This window comes from Polyodon spathula, chromosome 11 (genome assembly GCF_017654505.1).
Source record: "Polyodon spathula isolate WHYD16114869_AA chromosome 11, ASM1765450v1, whole genome shotgun sequence".
Classification (NCBI taxonomy): Eukaryota; Metazoa; Chordata; class Actinopteri; order Acipenseriformes; family Polyodontidae; genus Polyodon; species Polyodon spathula.
Window position 1 is genome coordinate 42,394,808 of NC_054544.1, and position 19,885 is coordinate 42,414,692.

Genomic DNA, 19,885 nt, shown 5'->3' on the forward strand with positions numbered 1-19,885 from the left:
ATTTAGCAAGGACAACAAGGTCATGGTGCTAGGATGGAAGAACAAAAGACTAGTGCTCATGATAAGCACCTTCCATGGCAGTGACTGTGAGAAGGCACAGCGCACCATCAAGAGAGGAGCCATTGAAGAGCTGGACAAGCCTTCAGCTACCTGTTATTACACCAGCAAGATGGGTGCAGTGGAGTGGGCGGATCACTACTGTGCCAGCTATGCTTTCAAAAGAAAGTCTCTGAAGTGGTGGAGGAAGATGTTCTTTTGGCTGCTGGAAGTAGCAATTGTGAACTGTGCTATCCTGTTCAATTTGATGAAGGTGGAATCAAGACAGCTACCTGGAAAGCCTTACTGATACAACTGGTGGGAGATGTGCGCAACCCTAGCTCAAGAAAACGTGGTCGTCCATCATTAACAGACAGAGAAGAAAGGCTGAATAGAAAGCCATGTTTCATTTAAAAATATATCAAAGAGCACCAAAGACTGTGCAGTGTACAGTGACAGAAAGACAAAAGGGGGGAGGAGAGACACTGTATGGTTCTGCAAAAGGTGCTCAAGGCAGCCAGGGTTACACCCAGGTGACTGTTTTGAAAGATACCACAACATGGACACAAACAGAAAATTTCTGTAAGTAAATGCCTTTTTGTTTGCAAACCTCGCTTGGTGTAAGTAGTTATACCATTGCTGGTAGAGGGGTGGTTCTTTTCCTGTTTTATTATTATTAAAAACAGACATTTTTGGGGAAAAGACTGTTTGGACATTGTTTTATTCATCACACCACTCGCACAGTTCACAGTGTAATTGATTTGTAAAGAGTTTTTGTACCTGTGATTATTCCAAAGGTAACATAATAAAGCAAAAACTCAAACTTTGTGACGTAGGCCCGAGCTGGAAGATAGCTGAGGCCGATTAAATCGGCATAGAGGACGGCGCCGCGAGCCTGCGGGGTCACCTTACAGCACTACAACAGCTGTGTCAACAGTGATTTAAACTACACGAGGTAGTGAAAGAGAACAATGGCTGCTTGCCAATCTCAATAGAGGGGTCGAAACCAACTCTAATCAGTGGCGACTACTGACATGAGACTATCTATTGCTAGGCAATGAGCAATCTCAAAACACTCGAAAGTGTAGCTTACCGTGTATATGAATTTTGTAGGTCGAAACCGTACAAAATCAGCCAATTTCCAGAACAATGAAAGCACGATGCAGTCTATCACCAGTCTCAGTGGAATGAGAGAGAAAATGGTGATATGCTACTGTGAAGACGATCCTCTTCAACAGGAGGTGGGAGGGACTTCTTCCTCACAGCAGGGCCCTGACAGGGCAGCTTTTTTATATATGCTCAGTGACTGACGGTCAGAGAGGGCTCTTCCCATTCGGTAATGGTTGTCATTCCACTTGAACGGGAACCATGGATTCATCGGGAAACTGGATATGTCAAAGAAAAGGGGATTCCTCAGTCACCCAATCTATAATAGTCAATTGCTTGTTTTCCTCACCGAAAGGCACTTTGAAAAACAACATAGTATTCAAAACGTGTTTTAATAACACTTCTTACAAACCAAAAGCCCTGTAATTGAATATTCAGCGTTTCAAGGTGCATTTGTGTGACTAGTAGCTGACAGCACTTGTACTGCAATTCTTGGACACATACAGCAGCGTAGCGTACTTTACATACAGTTCAATACACAATTGTGGGCATGTATAGAAGTGCTGTCCTTTACCTAGGCCTATATAACGAACAAATAAATACAGTTGCTTCACAAGTCATGGACACAACATTCCTGCAGGCCCAATGTGGCAGACACATCTCTGAGGACTACTGTGTCATGCCTGCTGTTCAATTTTTATAGGGTGTCATTTTCCACTTCACCTCAGGGTGGCAGTGGTACTCTACATGCAGCAAAATGATCAACAGATTCATCCTACATGGCAAGGGCACTGGAACTAGGGGTACTGGGGGTAGCACCCCCTGGCTTAGCATGGCTTCCGTCATATACAGGGGTTCAGTTTTGTTCAGTGGCTTTCAGCACCCCCACTTTAAAAATTGTTCCAGTGTCACTGCTACATGGTGTCATTTGCAAGTGAAAGTGTAGCTTTAAAGTATCTGGATGGAGTGAGCAGTGAATTTAGCTTTGAAAAACATATGTGTTTACCACATATTGTGCGTCTTTTATAAAGGAAAATGTGATACCTGTGAAATGGTATGATGCATTGCAATTATTTTGTTATATCTTTGTTCTTCAGTGATCCAGTCTCGGCTCTCTTTAAAGAACCCCTTTCTTGTCTCCAGCGAGTACTACAGGTGAGAAATACACTGCCTGGACACATTATAAGAACCTGTATCTATACCAGATTGGGCCACCGTTTGCCCTGATCACAGCCTGGACACAACATGGCATCGACTCCACAAGATGCCAGAATGTATCTCAAAATATGTTAATCCATTCAGTCATTAATATTTTAGAGAAAGGATCATGATGACAAATTCTGATCCTCAAACCATTCCAGCACAATTCTGGCACTGTGGATGGGTGCATTATCATCTTGAAAGTAGCCATCGGCACCAGGGTACAATTGCAGCTCTGTTGGATGGACCTGATCAAAGACGCTTAAGTAAATTACAATATTCACTCACCTTCCAGAGTAAACTAAAAGATAACCTTTAACCTTTCATAGCCACATTGTGGTTAGAAAACTATCAAGCATGCCCCTGTTGCCACAAGTAATAAAAGACATAAATCGTTCTGAACACATTTTGTGGTAGTTGTATGTAAAACATTACAGTTGAAAATAATGAACATCATTGATCTGTAGAGTCCAATAACAATGTCTCATGATTTAAAAAGGTCATGCCTCTGTTGAAATGGTCTGTGCTTGTGCTTTGTTGTTTTGTTCTGTACAGACCTAAAACTTTCCATGCCGGGGTTTAAGGCAGACCAGAATATAGGCTTATAAAAATGTTTTGCGCTGGTGAGATCTGATCTCAAACAGGGTGTGGATTGAGCCTGGGTTGTCAGCCCTCTCTGGCATTGTGTCTCTCTCTGGCAGTGCGGATGCAGTCTCTGTGGGTGGGCTCCCAGGCTGGCACTCAAACCCAGGATCTCAGCGCTCCCGCAGCAGGTAGAAGAAAAAAGCTTTTAGGAAGTGGCCACCGGTGCAGACAGCTCTGACGAACCAGTTTTTCTGGAAACTGGAGTCGTTGTTCTCTACACACTTGTTTATATCAGCCTGGAGAGGGACAGAGAAGGAGAAAAGAAATAAAAGATTACAAGACCAAGCTTGTGTTCATTCATTCTTCCTGTTCAGTGCAAAGTGTCTGGAGACGAAATACACCCAAAACATGTATGCCTCAGAAAGTATATAAAACTAGATTGGTAAATTAGGGTCTTGTGATCACAGCTATAAGTTTGTATAAGCCTGACGCTTTCAAAAAGTAAAAAATACTGGACTCAAAATAAAGCTGGACTCCACATCTCCACTATCCACAACGGCACAAGGATTACTCCATGCGGGTTACCTATTGCACAGACACAAGCAGTACTGTTCACTGGCTGGCACTGCCGGACAGATGGATGCTGCGCATATATTATACTTGTGCTTTGACCCCAGTAGTCCTACAAACACATGAAAGGTATATTCTTGATTCTGTGGAGCAGGAATGTGAATTCTGCAGGCGCAATGGTGGTGTATTAGATTAACTATGGTCAAGGGGAGTGTGCAGGATTACCAATGTCCATTTGTACTTTTCTTTCAAGAGTGAACAGAATTGATTGCCTTTTTCATATAACACTAAAGGGCTACAGGACACCATGGTTATACTATGCATTAGTTTAACATGTGTTGCCATGTTTTTTAATATAAATGTACCATACCTCTGAGATTTATAGTACTTTCCTATGCTTTCACTATGCTTTATTAAACTTTACTATGTGAACTATCTTACTAGGTACTTTTATAAGGGTCTGAAGGACATGACATTCACAATTAAAGGGAGATCACAGGTCTGTTCCATGTGCCAACCCATTTTTGCCAAAACATGACAGCCAGACATTCTCATGGAAGTTCAGATTGGATGGTGGTTATATTTATCTATTTAATTTGAAAACTGCACACCTGTAAAATACTTCAAATATCAGTAAAAATGGCTGAAGGAAACACTGATGCTCCAGTGCAAAGATTACAGCTTGCGCTCAGCATTTAATGAATTAACAGAACAGTAAACAAAAACACAGGACACAGCACATTCGCCAAAACAAAAGAGACAAACAAAACAGACTACACAACAAACACGGTGAGCTTCTATTTTACTTATTATTACTATTAGTATTAATATTATTACCTCCGTCTCCAATCCCGTTCTCCACTCACCGAACACACAACCCCGAGTGAGTGAAAACATGCAGCTTTTATGCAGCTGTACCGAGACTCGATTGCTAATCAATCATTCAGTTGGAGTCTAGGTACAACTGCACGTGAATTAATAAAGTGCAAGTCCCCGTGCTCATATATTATTACTTTTTACTTGCACGTGAAGTGCTGTGCAATCCTCGTGCCTAAATACAAATATACGTTTTAAACACTCATGTTACACAGACCTGTTTATATCCTGTGTACCAATGACTATACACCAACATTAACACACAACATACAACACAAAATACACACAGGGGCAGGCACTTTGCCACACACCCACAGTATGGTACCTACAACATAACCCTCAGTAAAACCAGTATGTTTCTTCTTATTAACCAGCACATTCTGGTGCATCAGCCCACACAGCACTGACTAAACAGCAGTAGGGACTGAGCTCCAGGAACAAGACAATCTGGAATATGTATCAGAAGAACACAAATGTTAAATTTAATTTTGACAGAGAACCAAGTTTCTCACATAGGCCGATAGCCAAAGCAAGCAATTCCCCAAGTGCTCTGTCTCATACTGATTCTGCAAACCGCCACAAAACCACATAGTTTCCCGCATACTAAAAAATGCACCCAGAACCCTATTCCAGTAAACATTCATTCCCATTGCCAACAAGCACCTAAAAAACCACTGAGCTCTCCGGCTCTGCTGCACTACACCTTAAAGTAACTGTAGCTAACAAAATAGTCCTATAAATCTTCCATGTTTTGCACTTAGTTACAATCTCCTTTGTTTATAGACATGCCCATGTTTTTTGTTTTTTTAAGCACTGTTACAACCTTTTCAGACTTTGTTGAGATCTCTGTTCCTGACACACAGAAGACAACAGCACTGAAAAGGTTAATGCCTTCACGCTACAACTCTTTTTGCTGTTTCACAATTGGGCTGGTACTGTTTCAGTAGGACAGGCTATATGGCATTCATTTCAGAGAGAAGAAGGTTAAAGTCTAATGTTTCACGCCTACAGTGGCTTGGAAAGGTGATAAAAAGAATTACAGTAACCTTGAAGTATTTTACACGGTGCTAATGAAATAATCCCAGTAAATGTGAAACAGTGAAAAACACCTTCGTCAATGTCATTATTTATAACCGCTCTGAAAGAAAATGCCATTAAAAATCACACAGACGTTTAACATAATGTGTGCTTCTTTCATATACAACAGTGAGATCTAGCAAGTCCAGCAGCACATGAAACGGATGTGCTCTTACCCATCCGCCCCGTCTCTTGATCCAGGTCACCAGGCTGTTGCTGATGAACTCCCCTAGGCAGTCCACGATGATGTGAACCATTGCCGGCTGACCCTGGCGCACGCAGTCCACCGCCAGCCCCCCGGCCACAGTGTACAGAGAGACCACCTTCCCCCACGTAATCCCTGCAGGGGAATCATAGGTACAGACCGGGGTTCACAGACTTGCTTGGCTCAAAACTCCCCTGACATTTGGTAATGTGAAATGTTCTAATCACACTTGTCTTTTATTATGGTACTGGATATTGAGATTAGCAATGTACAATAGAGTCTATTTCAAGTGACCTACAGTAACAGTAAATGGGGGACACTGCTTTGTCAGACAATTGCTTGGTATGTGCGGAGGCCCCATGAATGCTGTTTGGGAACCACTGTGTGTGAGGCTGTATTCATGTTAATAACAACAGAACATAAGAAAATGTATGAACGAGAAGAAGCTTCGAGGTCCATCTAAACCAAGTAGCTGACTGTTCTCAGAACTTTGTCAAGCTGGTTCCGAAAGGATCCTGCCTCAAAAGCATGCTTAGGTAGCCCGTTCCATATCTTCACCAAAAAGAAGTGTCTGCTACCCTGTCACAAGTCTATCTCCACTCTCCCACTGATTCCTCTAGTCCTTGTTTATTTTTTGTGTCAAAGTATGGGTGAGGGTTAACTTTGTGAACTCCTTTAATGATAGTGATATTACTAGTGAAAAAACTGGCGTTAAACACTTTGAAAATATGCACAAATATTTCTCTGTGTGGGAAGCTAGAATAATACAAATGTGCATAACAAGACATTAGAAAGTAAATAAATGTATACACATTTTGGGCAAGGTACAGATCAAACCATTGTGTAGTGCAAAAGCTACACCCTTATACATATTGTTTATACACATCATATTGGGATGCATTGCATCTTGTCTTTACTTGTCTATTGTTACACATCTAACCACAACACAGTGCAACTGGAACTGTTATTCAGACACCCCAGTCTGAGGGTAAAACATAACTGAACACTCCCTTGGCTGGTCACAGCTACCAGTCAACGATAGATATAACTATCACAAATGCTCATTACACAGATATAGTGATTAAAACCAATAGCAGCAATATGCAAGACTGAACTAATCAAAGAACAGATTACTGATTACATTGATTTGAATTATTTTCATATTGATGCTGGTAGTCTCTGTTACTGTAGTAGGGATTTTCCTGACAGTTCCAACTATATTTAGATGGAAAAACATAAATAAAAATAAACTGTACACAAAACATAATGGATTATTAGGCCTAATACATTTATTTTTAAAAAGGCAAAGTCTGTTACTGTATATACACACCACCCTAACAAAACAATAAAATCAATTGAGAGGAATTGCTTTTGAAATCGTAATCACAATAAGCCACCAGGTAAAATTCCACAGAAAGTTCTTTAGATCTGTTGCTTTATCTTTGCGTGACAAAAGGTCTCAGCAGGCAGCCAGCTTGTGAGTGGATTGGGAGAGAGAAAATCTGATAGCTGTTAGTACCTTCCATCTGGACTGCACTCGCTGAAGACCTAAAGTATTTTAGTCAATATTGGAAAAGCCAGCATATCTCCCTTTCCGAATTACAGGAAATTACTGGTCCCTGGAGAAATGTGATAAGAATGAAATACAGCAGAAGCATGACGCAGCAATACTTACTGGAGGCTTATCCTAACCCTTAAAATGCTGGAAACAAATTCTGTAGCCCCAAATTGGAGCAATGCTAAGCCAAGTGCACAGCATTTGTGCCTGTGTTTTTTTGGGGGTTTTTTTGTATTACTCCCAGCAAGTTTCCAAGCATCTCATACATATTTCATGAAGCTAATTTCCAACGGTCAAGTTGTCTCAAGTGTTTTATCTCTGTGTGAAGAAGATACCCTCTGTCCTAAGTCTATCTCCTCTTAAATTCACACTGTTTTCTCAGGCCCTGGTTCCTTTGTTGCGATTAAAGTATGGGTTAAGGTTAAAGATGTCAATTCCTTTTAAGATTTTAAAGACTTCAAATCAAGCCTCCCCTAATACTTTTGTTCTAGGCTGAATAGATTCAGTTCTTTTAGCCTATTTTCATAGCTTTTTCCTTGAAGCCCTGGGATTAGTTTGGCTGCTCTTTGTTGGACTTGGGATAGAAAGAGTGAAACATCTCTCTAATCAAAATACCCACCTTACACTCTGTGGGGGGGATAAAACATGCACTATTACAGCTCGGCATAACAAAGCATTTCTTCAAAACCCTCCAGATTCCACGTGGATCTTAACAGACCACCAGTTGTGAGCACATACTGGCCTGATTCACCAGTGAGGCAAGCATCCTTCTTGTTGTTTGTATTGCACCCCATTTGGCATTTCCTTCAACACAATTCATCCACCCTGGACAGAGTGATGTGAGTGAAGTCGCTGAATGTCAATCCACACCAGACGCGACTTGGAAACAGTCCAAAAGACTGGAAAGAAATACATGAATCCCATCCATGAATTTCCATTGGACATACTAAAGATGGGCTGTCCAATTACAAAACAGGTCTTGTTTTGATAAAAGGTTACCACCTTGACCCTCAGCAACTCCGTTGTAAAATAAAGATCTACAGATCAGAGTTATTGAACATATATTCAACAGTTTTATTGTTATCATATATTAGTAGTAATTGTACAGTTGTAGTCATGGTATTTCTTTTTTTTTTTGTGGTATCAGTAGTTGTAGTAGTCGTCTGATTTGAAGCCCGGTACACAATACTAGTATAGTTGAACTGATATTTTCAACAAAATTATTTTATTGTTATACATTTATTTATATATACAGCTTACTGCAATCTCAATTGTGTTTCTTTACAAATTCCTTCTTTGATCCTTTTTTAAAGTATTTTAAAGTGCAATTATTATTATTATTATTATTATTATTATTATTATTATTATTATTATTATTATTATTATTATTATTATTCCAGCTGGATTTGGGAAGCCTATTGTTATTGTTTATTTATTTATTTATTATTATTGTTGTTTTTCCTCCCAAAACCTTTAACTGCTCTAGTTTGCATGCAGTGTAAACCAATCAATATGAAACTTGATAGGTTTCATCCCGTGTAGATTACAGTTCAGGTGCAAATGGAAAAACCTTTCAAAATATTCTTCTTGGGAACCGGTGAACCTTAATGCTTACTATACAACAAAGACAGGAAACCATATATGCTCTAACCAATAACCACCATGCCTGTGACCTCTGACCTCTCTAAGGTCAAATGTAAAACTAGCTTATAACTCCTTACAGTGCACATAGGGTTATGGTTACTACACAACACATTTTGGAACCCACATACGCTCTATTAAAAAAATACCCTGATCGTGACTTTTGACCTCTCCTTAAGGTTAATGTATAATTAGCTTATAACACCTTACAGTGTGTAGATAGGGTCATGGTTACTATGGTGTTTAAAGTTGTAAAGCATCGTCAGATAATGAACTAATGCAGTATTCTGAATTGAAACTGCCTCAACTGTTGCTGACACTTGTGTTGCAATACTACAGCTTGTCAAAACTTCTAACTGGTACTGAGTTTGGAAGCCACAAAACTGCCTGGCAGTTCTAGTTATTATTATTATTATTATTATTATTATTATTATTATTATTATTATTATTACATTGTTGTTATGCACTACATAATCACCATATTTATTATTATTATTATTATTATTATTATTATTATTATTATTATTATTATTATTATCATCTGTGTTGTTTTGCGCAGGTCATCACTTACCTTGTATTATTATTTACTTTCATTTAGTTTTTCCTTTTAAAAACAGTCTGGTGAACATGACAGGACATGCTTTATAAATATATAGTCAGAACTATGTGTGAGCTTGGTAATACTGGGATGTGTCACAAATTAACTTTTCGCCATCCATGATTAACTCATTTTGAGTTGTGGCATGTTCTGAGGCATATGTCTGAAATGTGTCAAGGGTGTTAACCTTGCTTCCGATCGGTCATTTTCATTCCACTCGCACAACAAAAACACAAAAATAGAAACAGGTTATATTTTAGCAACGCAAAATTCTCTCAAAGCGACGTCGCTTGCTGCTGGTGTGGATACTCCAATTTGACTGCAGTGAATTATTCACTCGCATCCAGTGTGGATACGGCTTAACCCAACCTGCAAGAAAAAACAGGCACTCGCATGCCTCGCTTTGAAAAATGTTCCCAGGAAGGGGTTTTGACATTTTATTTTGTTTAATAACCAAGATACTGTACAGGTTCCTCAAAGCATTTGCCCTGAGGTCCAGCAATGTTTTACAACTTATCTGGTTAAGCTCATCAGTTCACTCATGCATGTCTGAGCCAGAGTAAAGCAGGCTGAGATCAGAAAAAGAGTCCGAGATAGAGTGAGAGATAAACAGAAAGAGACAGAGATAGAGAGAGAGCTATAGAGAGAGCAAGAGAGTGTGAGAGCGAAAGAAAGTGAGAGCAAGAGAGAGACAGTGAACGAGAGAGAGTGAGCGAGAGATAGAGACAAAGAGCGAGACAGAGGCAGCTAAAGATCCACAGAGATGGGCTGGCTAGAGTCCAGGAAGTAAACCCTGATACAGAGGTGGAAAGTAAGCTGACTGAATATTACCCTAACAGTTCAGTCTTGGAAATGGCATAGTCAGTTACCGCTGTATTTGAATATTCAAATATTCTTACTTTACTTAGCTTTATAATACACAGTAAACCCAACACATTACAATAGAAAACACTCTATAGAATGTGTTTTAATCATGTCACAACAGATGCTTTGAATTTCCATACACCCACTTCTCCAGTCAGCTCATGTAAAATCGAAATACCAAACAGAACTAGAACAGGCTCAACAAGAGAAAGCCCTTGGAGTTGTAATAAACACCTTGCTAACAGTAGCCAAATAGTCAAAAAGGAATCAAAAAGCCAAACAGACGCCTTTTATATGAGACTGGGCACTATACCTTGGAGCAACCCGTACAAACACGCCGTCTTTATCCAATTATTTATTTTTGGCACAAGGCACAAGAACCTACAGCAAAACCATAAATGTAAATTATTAACACTAAGACTTACATTATTGGATTAATGTTTACAGTTCACAGGAAATCGCAAAAGTAATCTTTCAATGTGGTTGCAAATGATTATTACAGAGTTTGTACCAAAAAAAATGTCTTACGAAATGTCTTACGAAAACTGTAAATAACTTGTTGAAGCAAAACAAAACCACTTTGAGAATAAGTAGGCTATCCCGCTGAAGTCTCTTGTCTTTGTTAAAACTTGTATTCTGTGTTTGTTGATCAAAATACATTCTTCCCGCTAAATTAAAATACACTGACTGAACAAAATAGAATTTCGGGGACATGACTGAAGTCTTTAAAATCTTAAAGCGACTTAACAAAGTTAACCCAAACCAGCACAGAAACCAGGACCAAAGCACACAGTTGGTAATAAAGAGAAGATAGACAGAGGGCACGAGACACAGAGCGGTGAGGGGATGGAATGAGTTTCCTAGCCATGTGTTGTGCAGTTCTGTTCTCTTGACCCCAGGGACCCCACAGATAAGCTGATGATAGTTTGAAGGGAGAGGTTTTGATATTTGCTCCTTGGCACAGATTCCCCTGCTGCCAGTTCTCTGACCACTCCCTCGACATTCCAGCAGACTCCTGAGCACATACCCGGGGCTAACTATTCCCTTTTATGACAAGCGTTGGTTCATCAGAGTTATTCAAGGTCGCTGTTTTATTACCTTTGCAGTGCATCCTCTTCAGTGGGAATAACCTCCTTACAGACATAATTTTTAAGAAGCATATGGCAAAAAAGCAACACATAACAGGATGTTCACATACGGTCCAATATCTGCATGTTTTTTGGCAAACCCAAGTGTCATCATACAGCCTAGCCCTGCAGATTATGGTGACAACAGTAGGCTTTGCCTCACCCACCAGCACATCTAGTTACAGTCCAGTGCAATTACAGGATTTACCTATAAAACAGCTGTTCTTCTCCACACTCTCAACCCCTGGCCTCTCAAAGCTCACTTTTTCATTCGATCTACAGACAGATTGACAGATTTGATTTACCTGTGGAGAACATCTCCGCAGACACAGCTAGGAATGCTTCTGAAACCACGTCCTCCGAGCTGACCGAGATGTTGAGCTGCTGTGCCACGTTGTGGTACACGTTCGGCCGAAGGTTCTCCAGCTCGTCCCCTGTGCCAAGGAGACAGAGGGCAGCGACAGGGATAGAAATCAAATTACTCTAACCAATTTGAAATGCCCATTTCGAATCTTGCTGCAAATCCCACAACACGAACATTTGAAATGTTTTATTGATGATTATCTAAAGTACAGAAATAAACAACTGTTTTAGAATTTATTCAGGAATACCTTTAAAGGACCACACTTGTCAAATTAATTGTTCCTCAACTGAGAGTCATTTGCAAAATAAACAAAATCTGGAGTATTTAAAATTCTGTATAGATGGCACTGAATGCTATAGTAAAGTTTAATATAGCTATGTGTGTTGCATTAGTGCAGTAAAAGTACTTGTGGAGCAATACACTGTACAAAAGCCCACTAGAAGTGTGAGCTCACTGTAAAGGTCTCTTACTGCAGCAGTAGTTAATCTCATTTCAGGAGTTATGCTACAAAAGAGATCTCTAATCACCCTAATTCTCCTCAGAAGTAGTTTCTTGCCCATATATGTGTGTTTCGAAAGGCTTAGCTCAAATTCTTTCCATTTTACCAAATGTTCTCCCTGTATTTAGATCTCTGGATCTCTATTATTAATCCAATCCATGTCCACTGGGGTGTAAGCCAAACATGAACTCAGGGGATTCAAAATGCTCTTCACCCCCATTGTCTCTCTGTCCCTGGATTTTAGATTTTATAAATGTGTGAACTTTGAATAGCTTTTTTGTTTTTGGAAAAGGAAAACATTATACAATATTGTGGTTCAGTAAATATGAGCTCATATCTAAAACAGAACAGCTCACATAAGTGGCCTGAGTGAGATGACATCTGTTTAGAGAAGTAAGCAGCCACTGACAGATTATCACCGCTGACCTCTTGACCTGCTGGCGGCTGGGCTTTCTCAACAGCAGACCATAAATGTTTGTTTTACAACCAGATAAGTAATTATGGGTGTAACTACAGTGTATAGTCTACCTAATTCATTATCTAGGCTAACTACAAACGCCTGCATGTACTCTTTGTTTAAAAGTAATTGCTGTCTGTGGTTGCCAATATTAGCACAGATAAGTTTTCAAGGTGTTTGAAATCATGCACATTGATTTCTGCAGGGAAATGTTCTTTACTTTTTGATTTGGTTCTTTCACATAACGCTGAACTTCCTTGTAGGGTACAAACAAGAAGAGAAAATGAAATGAGGAACAGAGATTAAAAAACCAAAGAAGAAAATTTACATTAAAAGCAAAGGTGTAACCAAGCTCAACTGCTAAACAGCCACTTGAGACATGCAGGTGACCCCTGCAGTGTCTTCCATGGACAGTCATATTTCCTGAGCTCATGGAAATGCAGGGTAAAGATGGATTACAATATACAATCAAATATTTAAATATATTTAAATATATTAAAATGAGCTGTGAATAGATGAGCAAAATAATCCATGTCCTCGGATTCTACTTCATTCGGATATTTTCAGAAATAACTTTTATGGGAAGTATGAGTGCAATCTGCTGGTGTAATAAACTTAGTGTTCCAGAAGCCCCTGCAGAGTTTACAAGAAACACATTACTTTACCTGGGTGTATCCTAATTTTCTTATATTTCTATTCCTACATAATAGGGAAATCAACTAGGTGGTTTTTTTTTTGGTTTGGTTGGTTTTTTTTAGCTTTTACTCAAAAATATATAAACCAGGAGGAAGATATGTTTTCTTCTAAACATTGCAATGCCTCCGCTTCACACTCCCTCCTGCAACAATGCTGCTTCTCTGATTGAAATGAGTAGTGTATTGTGGGAACAGAAAACCAGCATTGCTGGTTAAGTTAATGTTTTTTCCCCTGTTGAACGATCTTGATTAAATGGTAAGAAATGTATTGGCTAGTTGAGTCTTGACCCATGATCAAAAAAAAAATCAAGAGTTAAAAGATATAACGCTGCAATACAGACAACACAGGACTCAGCAAGTGTAACATAATGCTTTTCTGTACACTTTGCAAGGGTTCTGTAACACTTTAAATCCGCTGGTGTCTGGTTATCCACTGAATTACAAAACAAATAGAAATTCAGAAAATAAACTGAAGGCATGAGGATCTAGTTTTATTTATTTTCATTCAAAACTGGTAGAGTTCTATAATTTAAAATACCAAAAAAATCCTTATTGTCTTTGTTTGTTGTATAAATACAGATCTTCCTAAAATGCTTTTTACCCGCTAAAAGTGGATTACTGGTTTGGAATTCTGCTTCAGTTTCAAGTGAAATTAGTTACTGTTAGTGCTGGGACAAATATCCGAATATTCGAACAAACCTTACTCCATCAAAAATCCATGTTTGTGTGCCCCAGAAATTACATATTGCATTAGAAATACGTATCACAATGTGTTTTGCCTTGCCCTGATTTACCATCTTGCCAGACCCTGAGTGACAGTTGTGTGACAGAAAGTGAAAAACAGCTCAGTCTGACGTGTAGGAACAATAAAAAAAACTAAAGTGAACACAGCTGCTATTAATCTCCAAAATAAAAAGGTTTTGGCAGCAAGAAGTAAATAGTCCAAATAGTGATCTGTCACGACTAAAGTCAACACTTCAGACTTTTGGAGACTTTTGTCTTTAAATGATCATTTGATCTTACTATGCATCCTACAAGTAGCCCATCAGAACCATCCCAGGTATCGCGATACACATCGTATCACTGACTGTATATCATGATACACGTTGTGACATTAACTTAGTGATACATCCATTCCCCCTAAGAGAGAGTTCCTTCCAAAATAATCATCATCAAGCATAATAATTTAAAAAGAAATCCTTCAGTTCTAAGAGTGTAGCACCATTTATTGTCCTCTCCAGCTACCTGCTCACTTACCCAGCAGCAGCAGCACAGTAGACACCTCTCCTAGGGTCCCTGCTGAGGCAAGGAGCCCATGCTCTGGTCTGGACCAGCCGATCCCTGCTCTGTTCAGCCTGGAATGGATGAAGTTTCGGCACAGAGCCTTGGACTGGGCCACCAGCTCCTTGTCTGTGGGGGAGCGGTCAAACGCCTCCATGACCTCTGCCGCGAAAATAGAAGACCTTCGTAACACCTCCATGCCTGGCCCAGCTTCAGTGTCTCCAACAGAGAGCCTGAGAGGATGATGGATATGCTTGTTGGTAGTGTCTCCAGTGCCTGGTCATCCAGACCTCACTCCTGAGAACCAAGCTGCTTCTCTGTGGTTGTTTGTTAATGTTTTAGATTACCATAGCTTAAAAAATCACATGCTTGTGGAAAATCTTTTTTGCCTGTAATTTCTGTAAAACAAAAAATACAGTTTTTTATATATATATATATACATACAGTGCCTTGCAAAAGTATTCAGACCCCTGACCAATTCTCTCATATTACTGTATTACAAATGGTACATTGAAATTTTGTTCTGTTTGATATTTTATTTTTAAACACTGAAACTCAGAATCGATTATTGTAAGGTGACATTGGTTTTATGTTGGAAAATATTTTTAAGAAAAATAAAAAACTGAAATATCTTGCTTGCATAAGTATTCAACCCCTGCGTTGTGGAAGCTCCCAGTTTGCACCGATGAAAGAAATTGCCCTAACGAGGAAACAATTACCTTACCATTGGCCTCCACCTGTGACCCACTAAAGTTGCTGGATACAAACCCCACTGTTGAAGGATCATTGGTAAGGCTGTGAATCTGAAGGAAAATGAAGACCAAAGAGCATTCTACAGAAGTTAGAGATAAAGTAATACAAATGCATAGATTAGGGAAAGGGTACAAAATAATATCCAAGTGTTTGGATATGGAAGCTGCATCACACCACCCAGGCAGTGCCAAGAAAAGGCCTTCCCTCAAAACTCAGCGCTCAAACAAGAAGGAGACTTGTGAGAGAAGCCACAGAGAGGCCAACAATTACTTTGAAGGAGCTACAGAGTTCAGTGGCTAGGAGTGGAGTAATGGTGCACCAGTCAACCATATCAAGAGCTCTGCATAACACTGGCCTGTATGGGAGGGTGGCAACAAAGAAGCCGTTACTCAAAAAGTACCATCTGAAAGCATGTCTGGAGTTTGCCAGAAAGCATGAGAGTGACCCAGCTGCTATGTTGGAAAAGGTTTCGTAGTCAGATGAGACCAAGATAGAGCTTTCTGGCCAAAACTCAAAGCAGTATGTGTAGCGCAAATCTAACACAGCCCATGCCTCAAGACACACCATCCCTACAGTGAAGTATGGTGCTGGCAGCATCATACTTTGGGGATGCTTCTCATCAGCAGAGACTGGGCATCTTGTTACAATTGAAGGAAGAATGGATGGAGCAAAATACAGGAAAATACTGCAAAAGAATCTGCTTCAGTCTGCTAAAAAACTGAAGCTTGGGAGGAAATTCACCTTTCAGCAGGACAATGATCCCAAGCACAAGGCCAAAGCAACACTGGAATGGCTCAAGAACAAAAAGGTGAATGTCATACAGTGGCCCAGTCAAAGTCCTGATCTCAATCCCATTGAGAATCTGTGGCACTATTTGAAAATTGCGGTCCACAAGCGTCGTCCAACCAACCTGAACAACCTGGAGCAAATCTGCCAAGAAGAATGGGCCAAAATCACTCCGACACTGTGTGCAAAGCTGGTACATACTTACCCCAAAAGACTTAAAGCTGTTATTGCAGCGAAAGGTGGCTCTACCACATATTAATGTGTGGGGGTTGAATACTTATGCAAGCAAGATATTTCAGTTTTTTATTTTTCTTAAAAATATTTCCCAACATAAAACCAATGTCACCTTACAATAATTGATTTTGAGTTTCAGTGTTTTAAAAAAAAATATCGAACAGAACGAAATTTCAATGTACCATTTGTAATTCAGTAATATGAGAGAATTGGTCAGGGGTCTGAATACTTTTGCAAGGCACTGTGTGTGTGTGTGTGTGTGTATATATATATATATATATATATATATATATATATATATATATATATATATATATATATATATATATATATATATGTATATAAGGCTGTTAAAATATGTTTACAAGGTTTTTAAAACCTTTACACTGTCATACACTTTTTCTGTGAAACAACTTCCTTTAGTGTTTACATTTTACTTGTGTATTTATTTAAGATTGTATATTGTTTTTCACAAGCTAGATTCAATTACAGTGTTGTTAATAATATGACTCAAATGAAACAGTCAGTTTACAATGTTTGGTAAAATATTATGATTTAGTTTTTTTTTTTCTTTCAGACTAAATAGAAGATATAAATGCAATATTAAAAACAATGTTGATTTGAATAAAAACACAAGTTAGCATAAATTAGACTCATTACAATAAACTACCACTAATATATATCAAATATCAAATATATCAATATCAGATGCCAGACACATAAATAAAAACCCCTACCATCCAGGAAAGAATAATAAAGCTGTGAGAGACCAATGTATATATACCAGCCATTCCTTCAGTTGCTTGCGCTAAAGACTTCCCTTTCCAAGTTTCATCACAATTGAATACTGTATGTAAAATGTAAGTGTGATAAATGGACTTTACCCCAGATAATATAACTTTGCTACCAAATCATTGATTATAATTATGATATGAATACCAGGCTTGTAATTATAACACAATACCAAAACCCTAATCCAGTGTAAAACCGCAACCCCAAAGCAAGTTCAAGTACGACTGTATCACCCTAACGTTTAACACCGCAAACTCCGCCAAGGTCTGTGTTCAACGGGATCACAACCTAGAAGCGAGAAACACAATACAGGACCCTGTATTTCAATAATACATATCGCCCATTAATGGTGTTGGAGTGATACTATAAGTATAAACCACAATAGTTCTTTACCTGTGTTACAGTCCAATCCAAGAATATTTCAACGACACAAGGTAATCACCAGCTCCAGGCTAAGGTGCCTACCTTCGTTTCCAGCCGGAGCTTGTTTGTGCAGAAATACAGAGCTTTAAATTTTATTTCTGTGGAACTTTGCAAATTAAGTACTCTCTTTCTGTTCAGCACTACCGATTACTTTTCTTTACTGCTCTGAAAGAAGAAAAAACCACGGTGCAACTCTGTTGAAAAAAAAAAAGCCCGCAATGTATTTTTAATTATAGTCTGTTTAGGGCAAATCAAATTGCAATAACCGTGATGCCCCCGCTCTCTTCTGAGTCCGCTGGCACATCGCTCCTCGAGTTGTTTATTATCACTGTAGTTTCATGTAAGTGCGATCACGTTGCCAGCCACCAGCAGACCTCAAAGCTCTTGAGTAAACTTGCTTAAAACTGAAGTTTCCTTCTAAGGAATATGATTCAAACCGCAGCAGGGCGGGCGGGGCGAGGAAAGCCCACGCGTTTTTTCTAGCTCCGCCTCCGTTATCATTACAACCATCACAATACCACTGGCTCATCTGTCTCGAATTGTCAGACAGCGCTTTTGTTGCACCTGCAAAATCAGTTATTTGACAATTTCTTAACCACAATTGCAATTTATTGCAAACTGTAAAGTTGTCAGTTAGTTCACTGGCTACTGCACAGAGCGCGTTTTTACAGAAGGATTGTGTGTATTGATGTATTCAGCTGTGGGCACCAGGTGCTGATTTTTGGGGTGTTTGTCTGAAGTATTTATAACTCAAGGGTGCCCGAAGGGGTTAACTCTTTCATGCCTGGCTACCTCATATGGAGGCGGATAAAAAAAGCTTTTAGTTTTTACATATGTAAGATTGAAATGCATGATGACTTCACACTTTATATCTCCTACATAGGACTTTTCCCTACTAGGACGCTTCTGTAGAAACCTGCACAGTAATTGTGCAGTTTTTCAGTGTTTCTTTTTTGTTGTTGTTTTGTTTTACTTGTTATATAGTAATCATGGTTTGCCATGTTTTTAGTATGCTTTGCCATACTTCTCTGAGCTTTACAATGCTTACTTGTGCTTTACCATGCTTTCGCTATGCTTCATTACCGGTTCCAATGCTTTTACTGTGGGAAACTTTTATAAGGGTTAATACATCAGAACTAATAATTATTCATATATGTGCCATTGGAGCTTTACACATTATTACATTAGTATGTTAACACGCTATAGAGTGATTTTGCAGGTGTAGTGACACATACAGTTTTAAACATACAGGGACCAGTGTTCTTAATGCCGACTAGGGGCTAATGCACAAAAGAGCCAGGCTCTGTAGGTGAGCAGTTAAAGACTGCTTTCTAGTGCACTACCCCATTTACACCACAGGGGTCAGTCTCGTACCTACACTCCCTGCATCTCTTACCCCCATCTCACCCCCAACTCTCCATCCCACACAATATTTGAAAGGGTTGTTACTTTATAAACCATGAAATATTAATTCTACAGGTATTTCTTGTAACATTGCAACCCCCTTTTCAAAATTAGTTTTTTTTTTTTTTTTTCCTAAACTGAACTGGTGCAAGCAGACCTGCATGCAGGATATTTAACCCTCTATGGCCTAATGTTACCTCAAAGTAACATACCCGTTTTTCCTCCTTTACACACACAAAAACATCAACCATAATGCAATTCTTTGTCTTTAAGGGAGGAAGTTAAATAAACCAATGTCGACTTACATTTGGTCACATGACTAGTATTTCCTTTCTTCAACACCTTTTAAAATCACAACATAGCACATGTGCGATGGCCATTAGAGTGCTCTTAAAAATTGCTCTAAAATAACAATTTTTACAGCTTTTTCTTCAATAAAAAATGGATTCACAATCTTGGGTAAGTTAAAAATTATTTTTCATCACTTTACCTCATTTTTACAAAATATATATTATGCAAATTAATGAATTAAGTATGTTGCCTCAAAGCAACATTGAACAATGGAATCTCAATAAGCAACATTGAACCACAATGGAATCTCAATTACAACTTGTTTTTGTTTACATATGGTCATATTCTAAAGCAAACAGTCTATTATTACCCTCATTATTATGATTATCATCATTATTACTGTAATATCATATTGTTCTACCATATATTGTATTATACTGTAATATTGAATATTATATCAAA

The 19,885-nt window shown here is 38.9% G+C and overlaps 1 protein-coding gene across 4 annotated transcripts; it reads right to left on the reverse strand.

The window, feature by feature from the left end:
* Positions 1–1,516: 1,516 nt before the first annotated feature.
* Positions 1,517–18,151, reverse strand: boka (BCL2 family apoptosis regulator BOK a). Of its 4 annotated transcripts, none has more exons than XM_041264071.1 (5): positions 17,771–18,151; positions 14,717–14,973; positions 11,750–11,878; positions 5,628–5,791; positions 1,517–3,224 (listed from the first exon to the last, which is right to left on the reverse strand). In XM_041264071.1, the coding sequence occupies exons 2-5, from the start codon at positions 14,937–14,939 to the stop codon at positions 3,099–3,101; spliced, it is 642 nt and encodes a 213-aa protein (XP_041120005.1). In that variant the 5' UTR covers positions 14,940–14,973; positions 17,771–18,151; the 3' UTR covers positions 1,517–3,098. The 4 variants fall into 4 exon arrangements, with proteins under 4 accessions (XP_041120005.1, XP_041120004.1, XP_041120002.1 ...); XM_041264070.1 differs by having other exon boundaries at positions 14,717–15,138; positions 17,771–18,150; XM_041264068.1 differs by having other exon boundaries at positions 17,699–18,150.
* Positions 18,152–19,885: the final 1,734 nt, after the last annotated feature.